The sequence below is a fragment of the Xiphophorus couchianus genome, chromosome 10, assembly GCF_001444195.1.
Source record: "Xiphophorus couchianus chromosome 10, X_couchianus-1.0, whole genome shotgun sequence".
Classification (NCBI taxonomy): Eukaryota; Metazoa; Chordata; class Actinopteri; order Cyprinodontiformes; family Poeciliidae; genus Xiphophorus; species Xiphophorus couchianus.
Window position 1 is genome coordinate 9,293,326 of NC_040237.1, and position 23,518 is coordinate 9,316,843.

Here is a 23,518-nt window from a genome sequence, read left to right on the forward strand (position 1 = left end):
TGTAACACCGGAGTAACTTCCTCTTACGAGACCTCATGTTGCTAACGGTCAAAATATGTGGTTTTTGAAACCAATTTACTGTAAGTTTCGATGTTAGAGTTGCTACAACTCAAAAAGGTTTGTGATTTTTTTTTTTTTTTACTTTTTAATCTCTCATTTCGTAAAATTGATTTAATTTTTTTTACGTCAGGATGTAATATTTAGCTATGTCGAGGCTAATTATCATGTTACAGTTATAGCTATGATGTACGGTAAGTTAAATTTGATTAACTGTTGTTCGTGATAACTGAGAATAGATTAACTATTGCCCAGCAAATTTTAGCCTTACTGGAGCATTGCAGTAATATTCCTTAAAGATTACATAGGCGATGTGTGACAGAGAACGGGGAACTAAACACCTTTAGGAACGTTATTGCGTTTTTCTCACTATTAGAGAAGATTCAGTGTGAATTCTTTAAAGATTTATGAACCTTGAGCGAACGTTCCCTGTTCTTTGAAGGTGCGAAATTTTCGAACTTTTATTGAACGATTCGTATATGCTTTCTGGAACTTGACATTGAAGTTTTAGAGAATCTTCAGACTTTTTAACATTCTTTTAGGGAAGAGTTACCCAACCCTGATCCTCAAGGCACACTGCCCTGCATGTTTTATGTTTGCTTTCTCCAGTGCACCTGATTTCAATTAATGGCTGATTAAAAGGTTTTTACTAAACGCCAGACTGAATCAGGTGTTTAAAGCAGGGCAACAGAACATGTTGTGCAGTGTGCCATGACAGTGCTTTAGGGAACAGTCTTATTAGAGAACTGTTTGTAAATGTTCCCTAAATGTTAGAGAATTTCAAAACTCCTAGAAATGTTCCAAAGCTTTCGCATTTTGTGGCCTTGTGGAACATTCTGTGGTTACAGATGTCTTCACCTTATGGAAAGCATACTGGTGTTCTAATTTTTAGAGAACCTTCTCCAGGTTACTTTGCAAAAGTTAACTTTCGTGGAGCTTTTGGGGAACATTTTATGACAGTTCCTGGAAGCTTGCATTGTCAATGTTCAGACAAATCCTCAGAGAACTCTTAGTGTACTCTGAAGGTTATCTAAAAGTTGAAACATTTGAAGTCTCCAGAGTAGTTCACAGTGAGGCGTGTGTATTTATGCAACAAAGTGGACCAGTATTGAAAAATGCATAGGAGATATGTGCATATGTGTGTTTAGTAAGTCCCTACACTGGCTCCCTATAGCTCAAAGAATAAAACTGTTGTTAGTTTACAAATCACTGAACGACTTAGCACCACAATGCATTAAAGATCTTCTGTTGTTGTATCAACCTTCCAGACCTCTCAGGTTTTCCGGTTCTGGTCTGCTCTGCATCCCCAGAACCAGAACCAAACGAGGAGAAGCAGCTTTCAGCATCTATGCACCACAAATTTGGAACAAACTTCCAGAAAACTGTAAAACAGCTGAAACACTGACTTCCTTTAAATCTCGACTAAAAACCCACCGGTTTAAGATTGCATTTGAAACATAATCAATTACAAATTTAATGATGGAACTTGACTTAATGTCATGTTTTGATTGTTGATTCTATGTTGCATTATGATTCTGTGTTTGATATGATGTAAAGCACGTTGAAATGCCTTGCTGCTAAAATGTGCTCTACAAATAAAATTTGATTGATTGATTGATGTGATGAATTTGTGGGATATCCGTTGATCTCCTACTAATAAAAGTGACACCATCAGAGGTTTTACTAACTTTCTTTCACTTCCTGCAGAGGTTTTACTCATGTCGAACAAGAATGGTGAAGTGGAGTGGGTTGAGACAACCGAGGAGGTTGTTGAAACCGAGGAAGGCCTCTCTCTGAAGAACAGCACCCCGGCAGGTAACTTGTGATAACCATATTTTTAAGCTTTTTAAGAAATAAAAGTTTAGCTCTTAAAGTTCCTAACATTGCATCTCTGTTTGTGCCTAAAGTGGTGGTTGATTTAGAGTCGACTGAAACGTCACTCCAGAAACTGCTGAGCACTGTGGGACAGGAAGAAAGCACTGAGGGCCAAGATGGCTTCTGTAAGTTTATTTTATTTTCCTTTCTTTTTATAGTGAAGAGTTACCGGTTAAACCGGTAGAGCATTGTGTTGGACAAGCTGGTGTCAGTGTTCATGGTAGCTTAGCAAACGCAACTTGTAGCCAAACGACGTTTTGATAATAACATACTTTGTTTATTTGCATGCAGAAATTATCTTTTATAGAGTTAATTTTGTGCAAATTATGAATCCTTTTATGAGTAATTCAGAAAATATTTTGTTACAAATTTGGAATTTTTAAAAATATTTTCGTTTTAACATATTTCAGCCACACATTCATTTTAATATTCTATTTTTCTTTCTTTCTTTTGTTTTTACATTTCCAGGTTGTGAGGAGTGTCTGCCTCTTTTTCAGGATCAAAGTAATTCTGATGACATTAATGGTCCATCATTTATCCTTGACTTTCCAACGACTATGGGTGTCCCACAGCGAGCGCTTCTCACTTTACCCTTTGGCCTAATGATAGGCAGATCCAGTATTCCCAGTGCAGGAGTAGGTGTAATAAATCAAGGTCTAGCACTGTCTCCAGGAATGCATTTTGGACCGTATGAGGGGGAAGTGACAGTGAAAGAAAATGCTATAACTAGTGACTTTTCTTGGGAGGTGAGTTATGATCCCTTGCAAACAAACCTGCAGCCCCAACTCTGTAGTAAGAAAAATCATCCACAGTTTTATTTTATTTACAAATGAAATGTCAATGTCAAATTTATATATATAGTACTTTAAACAGGTTTAAAACTGCACCAAAGTGCTGTACAAAAAATGATAATGAAATAAGTTGATGAAAAGGAAAAAGCGGAATAATACAAGAAAAAAATATATATATTTCAACAAGAAAAGCATGCATTTGTTATGATAGTACCACCATTAGTCATACACTTCACTGTAGCTGTCTTTATGGACAAGCGACCAAACATGTGGTGGAAGCATCACTCTGTGTTTCAAAGAGATGAAGCAACTAGTTTACAGGGAGAAGAGTGGAGCTCAATACCTTGAAGGAAATGTGTTCTTAGCTGCAAAAGACTTAAGCCTGGGGTGACCGTTCACCTTCCAGTAGGACAGCAACCTTGAACATAAGATTCTAATAAAATATATTGATGTTTAATGGGTGTAATGTGACAAAATGTGAAAGTTTAAAATCATTTTAGTAGTCCTGAATCCAAACAAAAAATTCAAAGTCCTTGTGTGTGTCATCATGTTTATAATATTTTATTTAAATTTTTTTCAGATTTACAAAGGAGAAGATCAGTATGAGTACATAGATGCCACCAGTGACTCCTATTCAAATTGGATGAGGTATTAAATTCTGAATGTTTGAGCAGGAGCACAGCGAAGGTATACTGCACTAGAGTAAAATTAATGGGTTCACGCTCAACAACAGTGGGCGTATCATCTGTGTAAGCACATGCAGAAATTTTACAAACTTTACCGTTTCTAAGTGGTGAACTTTGATCAATGTTTCCAGCTCTACAATAACATCTTAGGTTTCAAATCTTTCTTTTGAGGCGTCTATAAAGTTTAGTCAGAGAATGTAATATCAGCGTACCAAACATGAGCTTAAGGGGCGAGTCTTAGCTGGCCTGTTTTTGCTTTATCAGGGCTCATAGAGTTTGTCACAATATTTTCTTAGGCAACTTAATTCTTTCTCATAAGATCATATTACACTTTAAGAAATCTGCACAGTTGCTGACAATCTTGTACTCATTCTTGCTCCAAAGTGTGTTTCTTTATTTTTGTATGAAACACCAAACAAATTGTAGAAGTGTGTAAAAGACAGAAAGTATGGGGAACTTTCAGGGGGTTTTGGCATTCAGTGAGGAAGTAAAACCTTTTTTTTTTTTCTTTTGGTGTTCTACATGCTGATTATTTCTCAGGGTAGATTAAAAAAAGGTTTTTAATTAATTTTGATAATTGGCTGATTAAGTGGTGGATCATGACTTTTCCAATTACCGGTAAATCCAAATTTAGATTTAAATAATCCTAGGTGTAACAACACATTTTGTCTCAGTGAAAGTCATAGTCCAGATTTGGAGTAGACCAGCCAGACTCCTTACTCTAATCTAAAAGAAAATCTGTGTAGGGAGATAAAGGTCATGTAATGGCAAGGAGGCCTTCCAGCCTCAAGGGCTAGGATTTCATCATCAGAGATAAATGTTCAAAATGCCAGCAAAAACATTCAAAAAGCTGGTCAGCAATTATAACAAAGGTTTGACTGCTGTAATGTCAATAAGATTTACAATCAACTTTTTAGTTTTATTGGGCTCAGCTTCATGTTGTATTCCAACATATTTCTACCGGTCTTTGTTTTTGCATAGGTATGTGAACTTTGCTCGCAGCAAGGACGAGGCCAACCTGCTGGCCGTTCAGTACAAAGGCAGCATTCTGTTCCACTGCTGCCGCGCCGTCCAGACTGGAGATGAGCTCACAGTGTGGCCGAGCAGCAAACTGCGCGCCCACCTCAGCAAAGATTGGTCTGACATGTTGTCTTTGAAGATGAGCAGAACAGGTAGCTTTCACTTCCCGAATCGGTCACCCAAAAGTGTGTTTGAGATCTAGTCAGATGGAGTTGCTAATTATTTTCCCGTTTTTCTCTGAAATCGCAGAGAGCGGTGAGAGTGCGTCATCTCCAATTTTCCTCTGCTCCAACTGTCTTCTCTCATTCACCACAGAGAGCTTCCTCCTCCGACACATAGAGCACTTTCACTCGCAGCCCAAAGCAGATGAGGCAGCCGGCGAGGAAAACCCTGGCTCCAGAGACGAGCCTCCAGCCTCTCTGGTGATGCTGGTGGATCCAGTTAAATCCAAAACGTGTGATGATTGTGGGAAAGTTTTTAAACAAGTCCCCCACCTCAAGAGGCACAAGCTGTGCGTCCACTCCAACAAGCGGCCTTACTGTTGCTCGCATTGCAGGAGAAGCTTCAGTCAGGCGTCCGGTTTGGTCAGACACCAGAGTGTTCATTTTGGAAGAGCCGCAGCTACGGACAAACCGGTCTCTACAGCGGAGAGCTCTGCACTCGGATCAGAACTTTCCAACTGGGCGGAAGCAGCTTCATCTGAGGAGACAGAAAGAAGCAACCCGACTGTAGTTGCCCAAGTGGATGTGTATGTAGAAACACAGCAGCTGGATTGTTCAGTTTGTGGAAAGAGTTTCACGAATGAAGCGCACCTCAAGAAACACGAGGCAGCTGTTCATGAGAAGTTACGCCCTTATGTCTGTTCTGTGTGCCTCAAGTGCTTTGGCCAGTACAACGACCTGGCCAGGCATCTGCAGAGTCACCAGAAGAAGAATGAACATAAAGAGAAAATGGACGAGGATTCGGAGGACGCAGCCACCATGCCGTTTAGCTGTGGTGAGTGTGCGGTGGCTTTCTCGTCGGTGGATGACCTGCAGCTGCACATAAACGAGCTGCACTCAGAAGAATCGACGGCTGAAACCCAGGGAAGTAGTTCAGCTCCTCCTGTGGAAACCAAAGACCTCACCCTAAACAGTGCCCCTCTGAGGCCGCAGCGCCTCAAAGCCAGATCTAAAGTTTCTGCCGTCACTCAACTTGTAGCACCTAAACGCAAAGCGCCTAATCAGCAAGAGGACTCAGTCGCCAGAAATGCAAAAATCAAGAAATACAAGTGGTTTAGCTGTAATCTCTGCAAGCAAACATACGGAAACCCGGATGACCTCAAGGCACACAAGTGCACTTCGAAGCCGCTGAACTGCGGGCAGTGCAGCGCCGCCTTTTGGAAGTCTAGTTTGCTCAGAAGACACAAACAGATGGTACACGGAAGGGTGAAATCTTTCTGCTGCGACTCCTGTGATAAAGCCTTCTCTACGTCAGCGAAGCTGAGGCAGCATCAGAAAAACAAGTCTTGTCAGAAGTACCACTGCACCTCCGAGCTGTTCCCCTGTTCCTTCTGCCACTTCTCCTTCACCATGAAGAGCTACCTCATCAAACACATCAAGAGGCACCATCCTAGGGATTACTCGGAAGGCCTGATGGACCTGGAGGAAGCGGAGGGGGAGTACACGTGCGCGGACTGCGGGACAAACTGCGCGGACGCAGAAGCGCTCGCGTCCCACACGTGCATCAGGCAGCTGAAGGTTCTATATTTGTGCACCGACTGCGGGAAGAGCTTCACGAACCACTACGGCCTGAAGCAGCACCAGCGCATCCACACGGGCGAGAAGCCCTACAGCTGCACCTACTGCAGCAAGAGCTTCTCCTACGTTGGCCAGCTGAACGTTCACCTCCGGACTCACACCGGCGAGAAACCCTACCTGTGCACCCACTGCGGTGAGAGCTTCCGCCAGTCGGGAGACCTGAAGAGACACGAGCGGAAACACACTGGCGTGAGGCCGCACGAGTGCACAGAGTGCAGCAAGAGCTTCAGCCGCCTGCAGAGCCTCAAGGCTCACCTGCTGCTCCACCAGGGACAGAGGCTGTTCAAGTGCAGCCAGTGCGGGAAGAGCTTTTCCAGAAACTATCATCTCAGGAGGCACCATCAGAAGGTGCACACGTAGGCAAGTATCAGGACTGTTGTTGCTGTGAAAAGAGTTCAGATTTCCACAGATTAAAGTAAATGACTTTAGCCAGTTTAAGAATAACTTTGTGAAAGTTATTCTAGAATTCTGATATTAGCCCATTTTTATTTAGTTCCAAAACCAGTTTTAATGGGAGTTGCCGATGTGTTAGTGGAACACAGTGTCATCCTTATTCCTGTTTTGTCCATCCACTTTATGCAAAGCTTTTTTTTTTACTCCAACCCATCTGAGTCAAGTAATCTGGGATTCTGAGGTAATTCTGTCGTTTGATTCAGGTGTGTTGGAGAAGAGATGCATCTAAAAGTTAAAGGATAGCCTTCCAGGTTGGACTTGACCGCCCTTGAGCTAGAGGATGAAAATAAATAAGTATCACAAAAATCCTCCAGAGACAGACAATATCTATTACAGGTTCCACAGATTCGGTATAATTGATGGAGATTGTTTATCCCCAAAACCTCATGACTAAGATTGATTCGGTATCAGTTTACAGCTGGACCACGAAGTTATTGCACCTTTCTGTTTGAGGTTTTTGTCTCCCTAATGTGTTTTGTTTTGCTTTTTTAATTAAATTTACAGAATTCGAATTGCATTCAATATAAAATAATTCTCAGCATTTTACTCTAAATATTGAATAATTTATTAAAACAAGATTCACTTATGTTTTTTGACAAAAAAGGAATTGAAACTAAACTGAGATTTGCCATTGTTTGAAATAAAAACACAGCTGCTCATCACTGTTGACCATTTATTCCACAAAACATACAATGCAAAGCGTGTGCACTGTACAAGCCTTAATATTATGAAAATAGTCATAACCATGCCTGTTTTTTTTTTTTTTTTTTTTTTTTTAATTAAGTAATCCTAGGTTTTGTTTTCATAACCACCCTCATCTACTACTTGGTTTTAACATGACACAGTACAGCTTCGTCTATTCGATTACCTTTGTCTTTGCTTTTGTCCATTTTTTTTTCTTGACTACGTTATAAATATTACGCAATTTGAAAATATTGAAGTCTGACCTGAAACTATACAAACATACTGCAATGACAGGTGACTGCTTCAAACGGTGCATGAACCGAAAACAGGTAAGAAACCTGGCAGTGTTTTTCCGTGTGCTACACGCGGTGGTTGTCAAGTGCAGCTGCTGGTTCGAGACGAAAACTTCTCTGCTGGTAACGACTTTGGGAAAGGACAAAAAAAATAAATAGAAATGTTCCCAGTCTGGTAATGGTTCAGGTATCAGTAATTCCAGTTACACAAGTCCTTAGCAACGTCCATCTGGAGGGAAAAACAGATCCGTTGTCACCTGTGGCACAGAAGTTGCAGGTTTGTTTCGTGTGGTACCTCTTCTAAAGACACAAGGGGATGGAACCGGAGGAATGATCGCTTGTTGATGGGTTTTAGTGTGTAGAAAATACACAAACACTTCTGGAAAGTAGGCAGCAAGGTTAGGTGACGAGACACCTAAAAGAAGGTTACTATTACTACGGTTTAGAAATCACGTTCCACTCGTTCTCTTCGTTCCGTCGGCGTGTTGCGCCGCGGCGTCTTCGGTGCAAACTCCTTCCTTCGTACCACATCTCTATCACGGAAAATTTACAACAACCTTCCAAATCTCGGTTTATATTATGTTAAATGTTATCCACATTAAAATTTTTACAAACCAAACCAAAAGACACACAGCATCACATCTGTACAAAAACTGAGAAAAAAAAAAGGGTCACAAAAAGTAGGTAAAAACCAAAGAAAGGGTTTTTGTTTTTGGCAATTAAAAGCAACAGCTTGGTCTGTCACAAAACAACAAATTATGGGTAAAAACAAACTCTGAAATAAAAGGAGAAGGTACATTTAGAGCTCATCAGAGTCTATGCTTGTTGCGTTTCGTCATTTTAGTGAACGGTAACAAAAAAAAATGGGGGTAAGAGGGTTAAATGGCCGAAACACAAAGCCTGAGGACTCGGTGTACGACCGGGCTCACGATGGAGACAAAGATACCCTGCAGTTCAGTTCATCAGGTTAACATGGAATGAAAAAAGGCTTTTATAAGGGCTCAGATTTAAGCTCCTCCACTCTGACCTCCAGGTCAGCCACCTAGAAAAGAGAAGAAGAGTCGTTTAGAGAACAGCTGCTGCAGAGATACAGTTCCTGTCTTAACAAAAAACAACAAAAACAGATTTATTTATCAGCTTGATTAGACCAAATGGTAAGAGACATTAAAATTACTTCTGTTCAGTGCTGACATTCTTTCAAGTGATTTTTTTTAAACTTTTGTTCAAAGCATAGCATTTGAACAACAGAGTTTCTTCTTCTTGCGTTTTAATAGCTCAGTGGATTTGCAAACCATAACAAACGTAAAAAGAAAACTCTTATATTAATTTGAACTTTTACATGTTTGTATTTTGTAATTGCATTAATGACAAAGCTTAAACATTACTCCCATACCTGTTCCTGAAGTTGTCCCGACTCCTCCTTCAGCAGAGATGCCTCGGCTCCAACCTGCGCACAACGCTGGGTCTCCTTCTTTAGGTACTCAATCTCCCTGTTTGAGAAATCAGAGCAAAGGATCAGGCATAAACACCTTTGGCATATTTGTGTAAATAGTTTTAAAATAATTAAGCAGTAGCATAGTCTTGTACTCAGATGTTTTAAAAATTAAAATCCAACTTTTTATTAGAGCGCATATATCCAGTGGGGGAAAAAAAGATAATAGAAAAAATATATTAGTAGTGCCACAAATATTGACCTTGTATATATTATAATAATATTGATATTGTACCCTATACAGAGTTCCAATAATATTTCGGTTTTATTCTTTTTCAGATCACATATCTAATTTGTCAGTTTTAAAAATAAAAATAATAGACTTTTAAGGGGAAAAGAAAATCCTTGCTGGGAATCAGAAAGGATCACCAGAAAATATTTTTATTTTTCCCCACAAAATATGAAACAACAAAGTACTAAAGCTGGCTTTCAATTCACCAACGTGAAAAAAAGCTATTTCATTGCTTTTTGGCTTCTGCATAAGATTTCAATATTTGAGTCATGTGGCCTCTGATGTATCATGTTGCAAAAATTCAGACAATAAACCAAATCCAGTCCAAGAAGGAAGCCAATGAATGCCAATTTGAGATTAAAAAAGGTCTCAAAGTAAAAGGGTAGATTTTTTTCCCACATTTTTTTAGTGAGTGTTTATGCTTCTTAAGTGTGTGCATGCGTTCACACTGTCTTACTTCTGCTGATACTCCTTGATCAGCCGCTTGGCTTTGCTATATTTGCGCTCCAGGGCCTGATACTGGGCCTGCGTCTCCTTCAGGTGCTCATCCACAGCCTGACACAGGCTCTGCGCCTCCATCCAGTAGCCCTCCAGCTTCTCCATCCGTTCTTTGTTCTCCTGCAGGGTCTGCTCCAGCTGAGCCTTGTCCATTCGCCAGCGCTGCTTCTCCTGCTCAGCGTGGTGCAGCTGCAGGGACGAATATAGCCTCCATTTCAACCAGGCCTTTACCATTATAAATGCTGCTGTGCATAGAATTCCTCTGGGTTAATGTGAAATCATGTCAACCGTCAGTCTCACCTTTCTCTTCAGCTGCTGGATCTCCGCCTGAGTCACAGCATGCTTTATCTGGAGCTTTAGCAAGAAAATGAAATGAATTTTTAATACTTGTGTTACTGTCACGCACCAGAGTGGAGGTGAGCCGTGATTACAGATGAAATGTCCCACTTCACGGTATTCATGTCTCACCTCTTTATATTTGTGGGCGAGCTTCTCAGGATCCGTCTCCAGAGGCGACATGTCCTCGTTCTCCGCCAGGTCGAACACCTCAATGGCGCTGGGATATGGCGGGCTGGCCTCGTCGTCCTCATCCTCTTCCTCATCTGTGCCATACTCACCACCCTGGAGGCACACAGAAAAGTTTATTTTCAGCTGGAAAATGAAAGTAGAGAAATCCTTACTTTCCATCTTACTGTAAGTTAAATCGTACTTTATAGTTAAGTTGCAGTCAAAGTGTGGAAAATTGTTATTCCTAAGAAAAGAAATCTAAATTTGTTGTTCAATGTTCAGACAAAATTGTATATCCATGTAGTGACCGTGGATGTCCACTAGATGGGGTGCAACCCCAACGATCCTTCCTGCCTTCTAAATGTACCATTCTGCTTTTCAAGAACCTCCCTGTCCTCCATCACTAATGCAGACGGGGTCCTAAAAGAACCTCCCTGTCCTGTCCTACAAGCAAGCCAAAGACCATTAACCACAGATGTTGTTTTCATAAAAAACCCAATAAAAAACAAAAAAAACAGAGAATGTTAAAGACCTCATTTTAAAATCACAAAGAGCTTTTGAGGACAAAATAATCTGAGTCATCCCTGATTTGGCTCTATTTCTGAGCTTAGCTTACTGCTTAATCATGCGTTATATCGTAGATGATCTTAATGGATGAATTTCATAATCCTATCCGAAGTTGGATTTTGTTTCTGGGCAGCCTATAAAGGTCAAATTAGGGCTAATATGTGATCCATATATGTGGAAGTTTTTCAATAGTCAGGGACATTTTCTTTCATGTATTATTTCTAAGCAAAACCCAACACCTGACAGCAGCATTTTAGAAGCTCGGAACTGTAGAAAAATGGGAATAAAGTTGAACACAGATCGGATTGTACCCGATTCTCTCATGTTTTTATGCCAAATTTCCATGTTTTGCTGCTTCAAATTTGCCAGATTATCAAACTTTAAGTCAACGGATGGCAAATATTTCTGGAATTTATGGAAAAACTGAGATGTACGTGTGTGTGGATGTATCAAACCTCTTGTTCATCCATGTATTGGTTGTACCGTTGCTCCATCATTTCCCTCTGCCAGCGCTCCTGCTCCAGGGTCTGCTGGATGAGCTGGGCCACTTCGCTCTGCTCGCCCGGCTTCTCTCGCCCAATCACAAACCTGTGATCGCACACTCATTGATAAGAAATCTGACAGCATAACTACTGATCAGGAACACTTTAGAAGATGACCCAAAACGCACATTTACTAGAGGTGGATCAAGAGTTTTGCATAAAATTGTCCTTGAAGTTAATAATGATATGAAATTGTTCTTTGTTATCAACAAGGAGGTTTAGAACTGTCTCTTTAAAGACTAAAATAGCACTTTCCTTATATGGTAAACTGCTATAGCTTCCTGAATTGGTGCAGTAAGATGTTATTGCAGTCAGACATTTCCTTCCTGTTTACTACCAAACAACGATCTTGTCTCTGGAGCAACACTCTGCAGTTTCTAAGATCAAACCCTCAACTCTGCCTGTCTTTCAGCTCATTACAGAGGATATAAGATGCCTGTCAGAGGTTCACAAATCTCTGTCAAATTAAAGCCGAGGCTACATTAACCCGTCGCAAAGCAACAGATGGCCGTTGAGCCAGCCTCTGTCGTCTTTTAATTTTCTGCAGCGTTTACGGGTAATTAAATGCTCACAAACACGCTTCCTGTCCCGCTCCATTAGTCTCGTTGACAGTTTTTTTTTTTTTTTTTTCCCTGAATAGACCCTGAGCTTTGTGAGGCCCTCCACTGCCACTGCAGCAGATCCATAATGTATGAGCTGATCCGTAGAGGTCTCTGATCTTTATAAGTCACATTACACTAACAGTTATCCCAACAGCACTGGCCACAAAAAAAAAAAAAAAAAAAAAAAAAATCTCCTGAATTATGAATGAGCCTAAACAACAAAAGGTGCTCACAGAACTCCAAAGAGCAAAAAGCTGCAAATAGCCTCCTGGCATTTGAACCTGACACTTAAGATCCAGACTGTATTTGCTGATGATAACAGTGTTTTCTGTAGCTGTAGCTTGGAGACTTTTAGCTTTATTCAAACTGTCCCTAAAATGGAGCTCTTTAAATCCAGAAGGCTATAATCACGACTCTGTCAGAGTTGCAATATAAATCTCCAGTCTGGTTAAATGAATGGGCGGGATGTGGGAGAAGTCATTTCTGTTCTGGCTGCGGGTAAATATATCAAAATGAAACCGTCTGCTAACAGAAGAACGCTGGATGTCAAGTGAAGCTGTAAAGAATGTCCCGGTCGCGGAGAATGCCTCGCAAAAAGCCACAAGAGCGGCATCCTCCCAGTTTCATCCTCCCAGTGATAAACGCTGACCATCCTGCTACATAACCCCAACCTGATGACTGTAGCCTGGACAGAGAACTGGGTCACAACAGGCCCGATCAAGGCAAGGTTACTAAAAACGCCTCTTACTTGACAGTTCCTGAGGTGTTCCTGAGTACAGAGGCGGCAAAGCTTTGGGTGACTCCCACCAAGCTGGTCCCGTCTACCTCCACAATCAGGTCGTTCACCTGAATCCTGCAGAGACATTTCAGCGGATTTACAGAAAATCGCTTGGAAAAACTGATTATGGTCAACTGCCTGATAAAACCACAAACGCTAAACATTTGTGGGCAACTTTTCGCAGCAAAATATAGATATATTTCCAAAAGGACAAGCACGACTTATCAACACGTTATTATATGTTGATGCATTGTTTTCTTCCGAATATATTTGACCTTTTCAACCTTCTGAAAAAGTCTTGGAGAATTGTTTTCTCCACGTTGCCTTGTGCATGTGAAGAAACATGTTGATGGGCAGATTTAAAGCAACCAACTGTGTCGGCTTTGTTTCTGCTGGTGATAAGCTGTGTACATCACATTAATATCTAAATGAACAACATTAAAAAATAATTTTAAAAAAAATACATATGAGTTGACATTTTATATCACCAGGCTGCTTCATACTCCCCACGGTTTAGTTTTTCTTGATTCATGAAATCTGGCATTTGAAACTATAAATTATTTGAGTGATTTGCCACTTATATTAAATAAATGAAAAGTGTGTTTGGATTAATCAGATAATTAGAACGTTTGTTGTTTAGACTAGTAGATTAATCAAGTTCATTAAAAAAATGATCTATTTATATCAATCTAATAAACTTTTAAAGAGATTGTTGTAGATTGAGTAACTGATTAACCGAATGATTAGATTAATAACTCACCTGCCGTCCCTGTGTGCTGCTCCTCCTTCTGTCACCGTCTTCACAAAGATGCCCAGTTTCTCCAGGCCCATGTCAGCCCCTGCGCCCATCCCGATGATACTGATGCCCAGGCCGTCTCCATCTGAAAGGGAGGATCAAACCAATTATTACTAGTAGAGCCTCTACTATTACACGTCAACACAATTTTGGTTTGGTCTTTATCTGGTAGTACGTTTGCTGTTAAAATGTCTTTGTGCTTTAGACTTTATGGTCCTTTGTAGTCTTAACAAGGCGCCTTGGCCTTCGGAAGAGGAACAGGTTCACAGTGGAGCATATGGTGCTTTTCCACATGTTTATTCTTTGTTTCACGCCACACCTACCTAAAGTATTTGTTGGCAAAAACTAAATCTTATTCTCAGCTCATGAAAGCCTAAGGTTACAGGTATAATCACAATGGCAATTAGCAAAGTCCAAATGTTGATGTTTGTGATGATAGGACAAGAAAGGCTTTTTCTTGCCAATTGGTTGTCATGGAGACTTGGTGACCCCCAGCACATTCCTCTGCAGCTCCCCAACAACGAGCTTTAGGGATTTTTTTAATACCCATTATATTATTCTGCTGTACTAAATGTATTAGTAGCGTTAATGGAGACTTCAAAATTCTGAAACAAACTAAAGATATCATAAATAAATGCATAAAATCAAAATATTTGTGATGAAATAAAAATTAAGGTAAGCGTGATGCAATAACGTAATATAAAACATGGTAAATTACAATGTAAACATTGCACTTTTAAACAAACACTTTACCTGATCATGGTTTAATTCAGGACTGAGCCTGATCTGACCTTTTCACTTCAGTGATGTCAAAACCCTGACGCCAACATTTGCCGCAAGCCGTGATTTATTTATAGCTGTAATAAAAGGATGCACAAGCTTTTTGTTTTCTTGAGGACAAAAAGAAGATACGCATCTACTTGAAAGCACGGGGGTATGTCTCATTTACAGTTTCCCTGGTGCAGAAAGTGCACACAGCTGCCTGCATGTTGTTACACATGCTATCACTTAAAACATGCCTGCAACAGAAAGCTAAACATAGTCCTGCATACATATATTAATGCAGCATAATGTTGAGGGAGAGCTCTCATTGTGCCCCACTGGGGAGCAATTGAAGGAAAGACTTGCGCTAATGCTTCCTCGTGGAAAAGCCGGATGGCTGTTGGAAGGCAGATGGTGAAGACTCCGGGCCTTTTTACATGAGCGACAACAATTAAACCCTCCTATTGAAGATGACATAGTGTTTTATGATTTCTTATTAAAGCATCAATCTGGTGCCCGAAGCTGGTCCAAACACCGGAACTGTTTCACAGCTTTAGAGAAACTTGCTCCCAAGAGTTTAACGAGGTTAATACCTTTCTCCAGTTCCACAGGAAACAGGTCCAGCCTCTCCACCCGCTTCTCCAGCTCGTACTCTGCCGACGCCGCCATGGGATCCACGTCTTCATTGCGCCTGTCGTAGTCCTCGTTTGGATAGGTGGCAAAAACCTGCAGCGGAGGCAAAGATTGGATCAGTCATAACCAGATTTATAACTTTCTGGGTGAGTCTGTCACAGCATTAAACCCACTGATACAAATTTAAAGACAAAAGGTGTCCATGACAACAGCAGATGATGAGGGAAGGTTTTCTGATGACCCATTTTGGTCAGGTTTCAGGTGTTGGGACAGATGGCGTGACAGTAGACTTTAGAATACTTAGGCATAAAGAGGGGTGTGTGGTCTAAATACCTCTATCCAAATGTATTTGATTTACCGAGTAAAATTCAAATAACGTTTAAATGTTGATGAATTATTATAACTTTAAAAAATGGATCTCTTTGAAAGATTTAAATACTTACAGAGATTATTATATTCGGACGCCTGAAACCCTGTAGTTAAGAGACACTTGAAGATATCTGTAGTGTTCTTTGAATTTGCTACAACATTTTGACATTAGTTTAGCTTTTCTTTCATTTTGCAGATATAAATGCACAACAATATGGCTTCCAAATCATGAAAAATAACCTGAGTTTGAAGGTGGATGCATCTTTCTTTGTGCAGCTGTGCAGTGTTCTCACTTTCTCATCTGAGTTCACACATTTTCTCCAAATATAGTAACTGATAATGAAAACCAATTCACTTCCTGTGAACCCTGATGAGCATTGATACAATTTATGCAGCTGTACTTTAAGGCTTTGTAGATGAAGGAAGTGGAAAAAATGTAATTCACTAAAAACTGAGCATAACTACAACTAATTTAGTAATAGATTAATGGCTAACTGGAGTATACGGATTCAAAAAGGCCATTTGCTGGAAGAAAAACACAAGAGAAACTAATACAAAACTACACCGAAAATACAAACTGTTCAAATATTTTAGGCAATAAAATGTTTATTTTCATATTTTAAAAAGAAATTGAAATATTATTTTTATTTCCATCTTTTAATGTATTGCTAAGTGATTAAATCACAAATCTGCACAATGACATTTTTTATTTGATTAATCATTTGTCCGAATAATCAATAGAATAATCAGTTGTTAAAAAAAACTGTTAAATCAATAGTTCTAGTAAATCATTTGTAAATTGACTTCTTGAGGAATTTTTAGTTTAATAAATAATGGAAAAGACTGGACCGTTAGTTTACCGAAGTACCGGGAAGAAAATGGAGCTCATGCACTTCTGCATAAGAAGTACCTTTCAACCTGTTTCTTATGTTTGCCAATGCTACACATTACGTCATGTTCCAAGATCATCAACCAGATGATGCAGTAATAAATTTATAAAAGTTGATTCACAATTTTTTGATTGACCTCCTGGTGTTACATAACGACAAATGCAAACTAAATCAGACAGTATGTCAGGAAGAGAATCGTGGAACTCCAAAAGTTATCTGTGCAATCATTACACATAAAGTATAAAAGCCCCAATATCAAACCATTCAGATTGTGTCTCAGAAATGACAGTGTTTCGATGCAAAATGGTTTAATAAAACCTAGAACAGCCACAAAAGATATTTTTAAGTTGGTGGCTGAAGCTTGACAGATTACGTCATTAAAATAAGGCCTAGAAACCATTATGACAAAAGCAATATAAAACGCTAGATTACAGATTGTGGAGTGGGTTTTGGAGGCATGTCCTGTGATCTGATGACACTAAAAATGTTTAACCTTAATGAGCATTGTTTTCTCTCAAGGTTTTGTCAGCTGTAGTGGTCATTTTTAGCTGTTGTGAGACAGGAAATTGGGTTATGAGAGAGGGGAAAGACATGAAGGCAAAGGTCATCGGGCCAAGACTTGAACCCTTGACGGCTGCTTTGAGGGCTAAGGCCTCTGTAGATGGGTCGCACTTTACCCCTGCGCCACCGCTGCACCCGTAATGAGAATTGTTAGTTTTGGAGGAAAAAGGAAGAACCCTGTGAGCCTGAGGGGCATCATGTTTTATAGGTAATCTGCTGCCAGAGGGACGGTTGCACTTCTCAAAATAGATGTGATCATGAAGAGGGAGCATTTTGTGGAAATAGAGAAGCAACAGCTCAAGACACGAGTCATAAAGTTAAATGGACCCTATGAATACTGCCATGCTAGTGGCAGAAGATCAACAAATGCAATGTTTTGGAGTGCCAATCACAAAGCTCTGTTCTCAGACTTGAAAAATGTGTGTGAGCAATGAGACCTACAGACCTGAATGTTGCCAAAAGTCCAGGAAATCGTTGAGAGAAGCTTGTCGAAGGATCCCAACATTTTGTTTTGCTACAGATTTCGATTGGGGCTTCCGAACGTGGTCTTAGGTCATCTTTAGTGGAGTCATCTCATACAGCAAGGAGGCTATTATAATAAAGAGTCTGAGATATTCATCTGCTAAGGCAAACAGAAATCACATCCGTTCAGAGGAGTACTGCTGCTGCACTTATAGGCATTAAGGCCTCTTATTGTATAACAGCTTTTGCTAAAATCATTGTAACTCAATGTCAAATGAGGCTGTGGAGATGAAGATGGATGCTGATGAAACGCACAACTGAATCTATAATATGATAATAACATGACCACCACTTTTAATGTAGATCTAATACAATTTACTTTTATCGACTGTTTTGTCAGAGAGATCTGCTGCATTTTCTCGAGGCTTCACAGTTACTTCGTTTCACACCAGTAATCAAACACATAGGAGGGGAGAAAAAAAAAATCAATCACAGCGACTGGAGTAGCTCTCATGTGGACAGAGGCCTCTGTTTTCAGGCCTCAACTTCCCACATTCAGTCTGATTTAACAGCATGACAGTTTACATAACCACCTCCAGCATGTTAATGGGGGCTCTCTGCAGCTGCACACACACACACACACACACCCATACATACACACTCTAACACCGTAAGCCAAATCTTAAAAAGGCTCTTTTTTCCTGTCTTCCGAGGTGATTTCGTATGCAGCACCTTACACATTCAACTCGCAACACCAATTCAGTTCTGGACCTTCTCCTCTCCACAGTCTTCTCAACTTTTCTGTTCACACACTTTGCTCCTTGAAGTGCAAAGTTGTCTTCCTTGATCCTTTTTTTTTTACAGTATTAGTCCTCTAGTACATCATCCAGTAATACAAATTTCAGTGTACAACTGTTTCAAAACTTCATAATATCTGTCATAATTCGGCTTGAGTGAAATAGCCACTTAAAATATCACAACTGAAATCTGTGATACTATTTAGTACAAAAATAAAATATATTTTAAATTTAAAACAGGAGTGTTTGGAAGAAATAACACACTTTATCAAACTGACTATACATTACTTACAGTCTTTTATCCCTGCAGTGTCATATGAGCAATTGGTACCTATCTCGAGCTTCCAATAGACGACTATCTCCACATGTTGTCTGTTCATCAACGGGGCAGCCCAGAGGGCTAACAACTTTGAGTCCTATACATCACCTTTGCTGAGATAAAAAGCTTATATAATGAGCCAACAACCTCATCATCCACAAAAAGCAGAAGACCAGGATGAACCAGGAACCCTCCACTCCTTGACTACAGTTTGACATCCTGCCAAAGATCACATACAAGATCAGGGCAGCATGGAGACCAAGCTGTGCAGGAAACAGGCTCGAATTGTAGCCAAGAATGTGGAAACAGTTCTTACTTTGGTGACAAAAGGATCAAACTTTAAAATACTGAAAGCCTGCTATTCAAACTCATCTAAGCCTTGGAAGACACAGTTGCAAGCTTTCTCCTTATCCACAAAACTCTAAAATCCCATGACTCAGTCAACAATTCCTCAAAGGTAAAGCACGTCAGAGCTGAACTCTCCATAGATAATCTCTCTATGAAATATTTTTTCATGTGAAGTAGACATAACATGTATCTTTAGTTTTCACGAGCAACTCAAAGAATTAGCTGTAAATGAGTGAGTAAACAGAAACCATCTGAGAATTGTTTGTAAAAACACCTCAAAGATGCTTACTTATCAAGAAGTGATTATTTCTTAGACGTACTAAAGCCATGCTAAACATTTCATACTGTTTCCACTCTTTTTCCTAAATTACGTTAAGCTAATCATCCCTTGGCTACAGTCCCATATTTACTCTGGATGCTTAAGAGAGGCATTAATCTCCTTATCTGCAAGTCGTTCCTGATCTGAGTGCAAACGAGCACAAATCAATCAGTTTTAAAGTCCAACAGTGGTTGCTGTAAAATTAACACCTCATGAATTTCACATAACAATTATTTAAGAAGCAAAAATGTATTTATAGGTCATAAAACATTTAAACATCTCACCACAAATTGACTAATCAGAAACAGCAATTGATGTTTATAGATTTCACATCAAAATATGGCTGCACATGAACCGTAAACAGACACTGCAGAGGACAGTGTGGGAGCAGCTCTGAAGTCTAATGGCTTTTGATTTAGGTTACCTTTGTATTTGGTCGGATTACCAGAATGTGGATTAAAGACTCGCACGAAACATTCTGTTTCCATCATAAGTAGCATAGCATGAAACAACAACACTGTGGCCTGCATGCTCATGTGGCACTGCTTCGCCTTTTGACTTTAAAGACCAACAGGCCACAGCTGGTGGCTCCTGTTGCCCTCATTTCACACTGCAAAGGACCAAACAACCAGGAGGCTCTGCTGCACGCTACCTGGCACTGGAAACATCCAGCATTGGATGGGTGCCGTAACCTCATGCCAAGGGAAAGTTCAGGAGTGGTGCTAAGGAGCAAGCAAGGAAAGAATCCACATAGGCACAGAGTTAACACTTTCACTGCCAAGAAGATGGATCGTCTTCCTTCTTATAGACGGTTATCCCACTAATGGCATACTATCTAATTAAGGTCCAATGTCATGTAACCTCCCTGACCTAACCTAAGCTTGATGAGTAGTAGATGAACTCCTCAACTAAGCATGGCGGATGCCTTTAGGAGATAAACATTGGGATTAAAGGCAGTGTGGTAGAGGCAGAGGGGGGTGGGCAGGGCTGGAGAAGGACACCGTTCCAGTTGTGGCAGATAGTAGGTCAGAGGAGCTAACAGATGGCCAGGAAACTCCCTTCCGCCCTCCCTCTGCTGCCGACTGACTGGGATGTCCTACTAAAGCTCTGAGGGCAGCAAGCTAGAGCCTCTCCCCAGCTAACAGATTGTGACTATAAAGAGCACACACTTGGGGCTCTAAAGGATATCAAAGGCAGTCAGAGGTGACATATACCACCGACTGGAAATGGTGAAATGATAGACAAGCTGTTGAAGCGTCTGCTCTGCTGGTTCTATCATACTGGCCCTCAGGCAACAACTGGGTGACACACTGGTGTTAACTATGGAGGCTGTAACTCCCACCCCCATTCCCCACAGCCCACAGCTGCATGTCGACTGCTGTGTCTCTTTCCCTCGCCACTCCAAATCATGTCTAATTTTGGATTTAGCCAATGGGGTGTGTGGAGGTGGTGCCATTCTTTAACAGAAAGCTCTGCAGCAACATTTGTCTCTGATTAAAACTATTAAGTATATGTATCCTGCCTTTGCACCTTGATAGGTAAAGCAAACTGAGTAAATAACCATGTAAAATGGGAGATATTTTAAATCTTCCCTTAATTGTAACCAGTCTGCTTTATGGTGTCAGAATGGATGCTTAAGTTGCCAAGCACTCCTATTATTAACATGTTCGATTACTGCTTCCCTCCCCAGGACCGGTTAAATAACCACCAGGTAAATGTTTCCAAATCCCAATAAAACTGGAACTTAATCCAGATTCTGGATGTGTGCGGCTCCAGGTGCTTCACATTGGGCCAATCTATTCTTGCCAATGCAACTGAGACGGAGCATCTGTCAAATAACGGCTGGATAGCTTCAAAGCTCATGTATTTTGGCAAGACAGCCATTGGTCAATGTTTGGGCTTAGTCTGACATCATAGTACAATAACTGACCTCAAATCTGTAGAATGATTTTTTTTAGGGCTCAACACTTGTGAAAAAAATATTCGGCAATTTATCCAGAAATGCTTTTATCCTACTTCTTTTTTTTTTTTATGTCTAGAAACTAAAATGCTTTAATTGTAAACGCCATTTATTGTGTATCAATCAATAAAGGATGAACCAAAATTTAATATCAATCTGACGAAATGTTAGGATGACCCACCCCTTAATAGGTTGTGTTATTCCTTTTGGCTGAAATACCTTCAGTGAGATACTTTACAGTCTAGTGACTTGAATCTGGCAACTTTACAGTCAACCAGCCAAGATCGGACATCAGCCCATATAATGAAAACCACAGTGAAAAAATCGCAGTAGGCCAAACTGCTAAAGGACATGCCGATGCAACACCTTGCTGCTAAAATTTTTACAGAATGAAAAAGAGTGAGACTGAGCCACGGTCAAAAGTTTATGAAAATAACTTTATAATTACTTTGTTTTGACATAAAGTGGATTCCATTTAACTCCAGAGCTGTCTGATGCGGATTGCTCTATCACACACAGTGAGAGGCTCTGATAAATAATGAACGATCACAGAAAGACTTCTGAAGGATCCTTACTCTATAGTTGCCTTAAATGAATGAATGATTTATAGTCTAAAACAAAACAGCAATTCAAAGCTTTTGTCTCTCAAATATTAAGTTGGACGCAGCTTTAATTTTTTTAAATGGGTCATAAATGACAAAAACGTAACATCTTGTGATGTGATAAACTCCTACACATTGAGGAATGTGACAAAGATTTTGTGACTTTATATTGAGTGTCGTCAAGTAAATGAGATTCGCTTTAATTCCTTTCAGTTGTGTTTTACTTATAGAGACCTTTGTCCAAAAGCCTGGAGGATTTACTCTATTTGTAGATTTATTTGGTGATACTGACAGACTTAGAGAAGTCGCAATTTTATTTCACCATAACTTTCAAGTTAAGTCGATTTAACTTTCAATTTATTAGGATTTGTTTTGCATTTATAGGTCTAATTCCGGATTGACTTAAACCTGTACTGACATGTCAGAGCTTTACAAAATCAATGTCATTTTTATTTCTTATTATTTGGTTTTCCAGAATATTTTCCATCAGACATTTTTGCCACCCAGGTGTGCTTAGACATCCAGATCTACAATCAATGTAGGGGAAAAAAACAAACCTGCATAAATGTGACAGAGTTTATAAATATCATATATAATATGCACAATGATATTTATTTGACTTATTGTGATATATAATTGAGGAGACAGAGAAAAGAGGGTTAATTCTGTTGACAATTTGTTTAAAATCACAACCTATTGTTTAGATTTTAAAGGCAGGTAAGATATTGATTACTGAAAATATACTGGATTCTTATGGTGTGATACCGGTATGGTCTCAATATCAGGATAATCACACAAATATTGTATGTCATTACATAATCATTTTTATTTAAATCGGAAAAGAAACAATTGTTCTCATTACTGCAAAAGTTATGTTTGTTTATCACAAGTTATGTCTTTATTTTGACATTTATCTATATTACTTCATATAATAGGTTTTCCTAATTTTGTGACTCAATTAACTGTCACATGACCAAGCAAAGATCACATAACCAACCTCCTCCACTTCTCCTCCTCCAAACAAATGGCAACAAGATGGAAATAAATATTGGATATTGATATTGGTCTAGTTTTATTTAACAAACCCATTTCAATATGCTCATTAGATTGTTTGAAACCCAGACAAATCTGTTTTATGCTAGGACAAACCTTCCTTAAGCTAACTGACTGGTAGTGTGCAGCAACAGGCGGGGCAGAGGGAGCTGGCAATATCTCCAGTCACTTTGGCTTATTCTCTGGCATTTCATTAGAACACTTTATGGCATAGATTTTATGTTGTGAAACCATTTAATACAATCATATACCAAATGCCACAAATTGACCCAGGTCTTATCTCACCAAGTTACTTCAAAAAGTTCTTTGTAGCTTCACTAATTAATTTACTTTTTAAAATAACCTAAGTAAAAATAAAAAGTAAAGTAAGAATAGGTTTAAAAACATACTTAAAAGAAAGAAATGCTAATTAATTAACATTGATTTCAAAAAGTCTCTTGAAATAAATCTTTGCCAGTTTTGCTACCACAACCGTAGGTTTAAAAATCTTCAGAATCAAATGTGGACTTTGACCATTTATAAAGTAGTTTTATGAAAAAAAAATACTTACTTTAATCTTAAATATAGAAGCATTAAAACCTAAGCCAGGACAAAGTAAGTACATGGCACGTCCTGCGGTTCATTCAGTGTCTCAAATGTGACTAACCAGCGCGTGCACTTTTCCTGACACGATGATGACAGCTTGGACGAGACAGGCCAGCACTCAGACATCACAAGTGAGACATTGCATAACTTGGTTTGTCGCAGTGACCTGAGTGGGTTGCTACACGC

General features: G+C 39.7%; 2 protein-coding genes across 3 annotated transcripts in view; one reads left to right on the forward strand and one right to left on the reverse strand.

The window, feature by feature from the left end:
- Nucleotides 1–7,343, forward strand: LOC114152011 (histone-lysine N-methyltransferase PRDM9-like). 2 transcript variants are annotated; one of them, XM_028029616.1, is made up of 8 exons: nt 1–117; nt 1,368–1,441; nt 1,765–1,872; nt 1,965–2,057; nt 2,401–2,678; nt 3,304–3,371; nt 4,391–4,581; nt 4,679–7,343. In XM_028029616.1, exons 3-8 carry the CDS (start codon nt 1,776–1,778, stop codon nt 6,586–6,588), a joined length of 2,637 nt encoding a protein of 878 aa, XP_027885417.1. In that variant the 5' UTR covers nt 1–117; nt 1,368–1,441; nt 1,765–1,775; the 3' UTR covers nt 6,589–7,343. The 2 variants fall into 2 exon arrangements, with proteins under 2 accessions (XP_027885417.1, XP_027885416.1); XM_028029615.1 differs by lacking the exon at nt 1,368–1,441.
- LOC114152012 (neurabin-2-like) overlaps nt 7,341–23,518 on the reverse strand; it is a 22,845-nt gene continuing 6,667 nt past the window's right edge. Inside the window, exons 3-11 of the mRNA XM_028029617.1 lie at nt 15,028–15,160; nt 13,637–13,757; nt 12,847–12,951; nt 11,410–11,542; nt 10,349–10,501; nt 10,181–10,234; nt 9,840–10,069; nt 9,052–9,148; nt 7,341–8,700 (exon numbers count right to left, since the gene is read on the reverse strand). Coding sequence (XP_027885418.1) covers nt 8,650–8,700; nt 9,052–9,148; nt 9,840–10,069; nt 10,181–10,234; nt 10,349–10,501; nt 11,410–11,542; nt 12,847–12,951; nt 13,637–13,757; nt 15,028–15,160 — 1,077 coding nt within the window. The 3' untranslated portion in view covers nt 7,341–8,649. The remainder of the gene's footprint in view (nt 8,701–9,051; nt 9,149–9,839; nt 10,070–10,180; nt 10,235–10,348; nt 10,502–11,409; nt 11,543–12,846; nt 12,952–13,636; nt 13,758–15,027; nt 15,161–23,518) is intronic.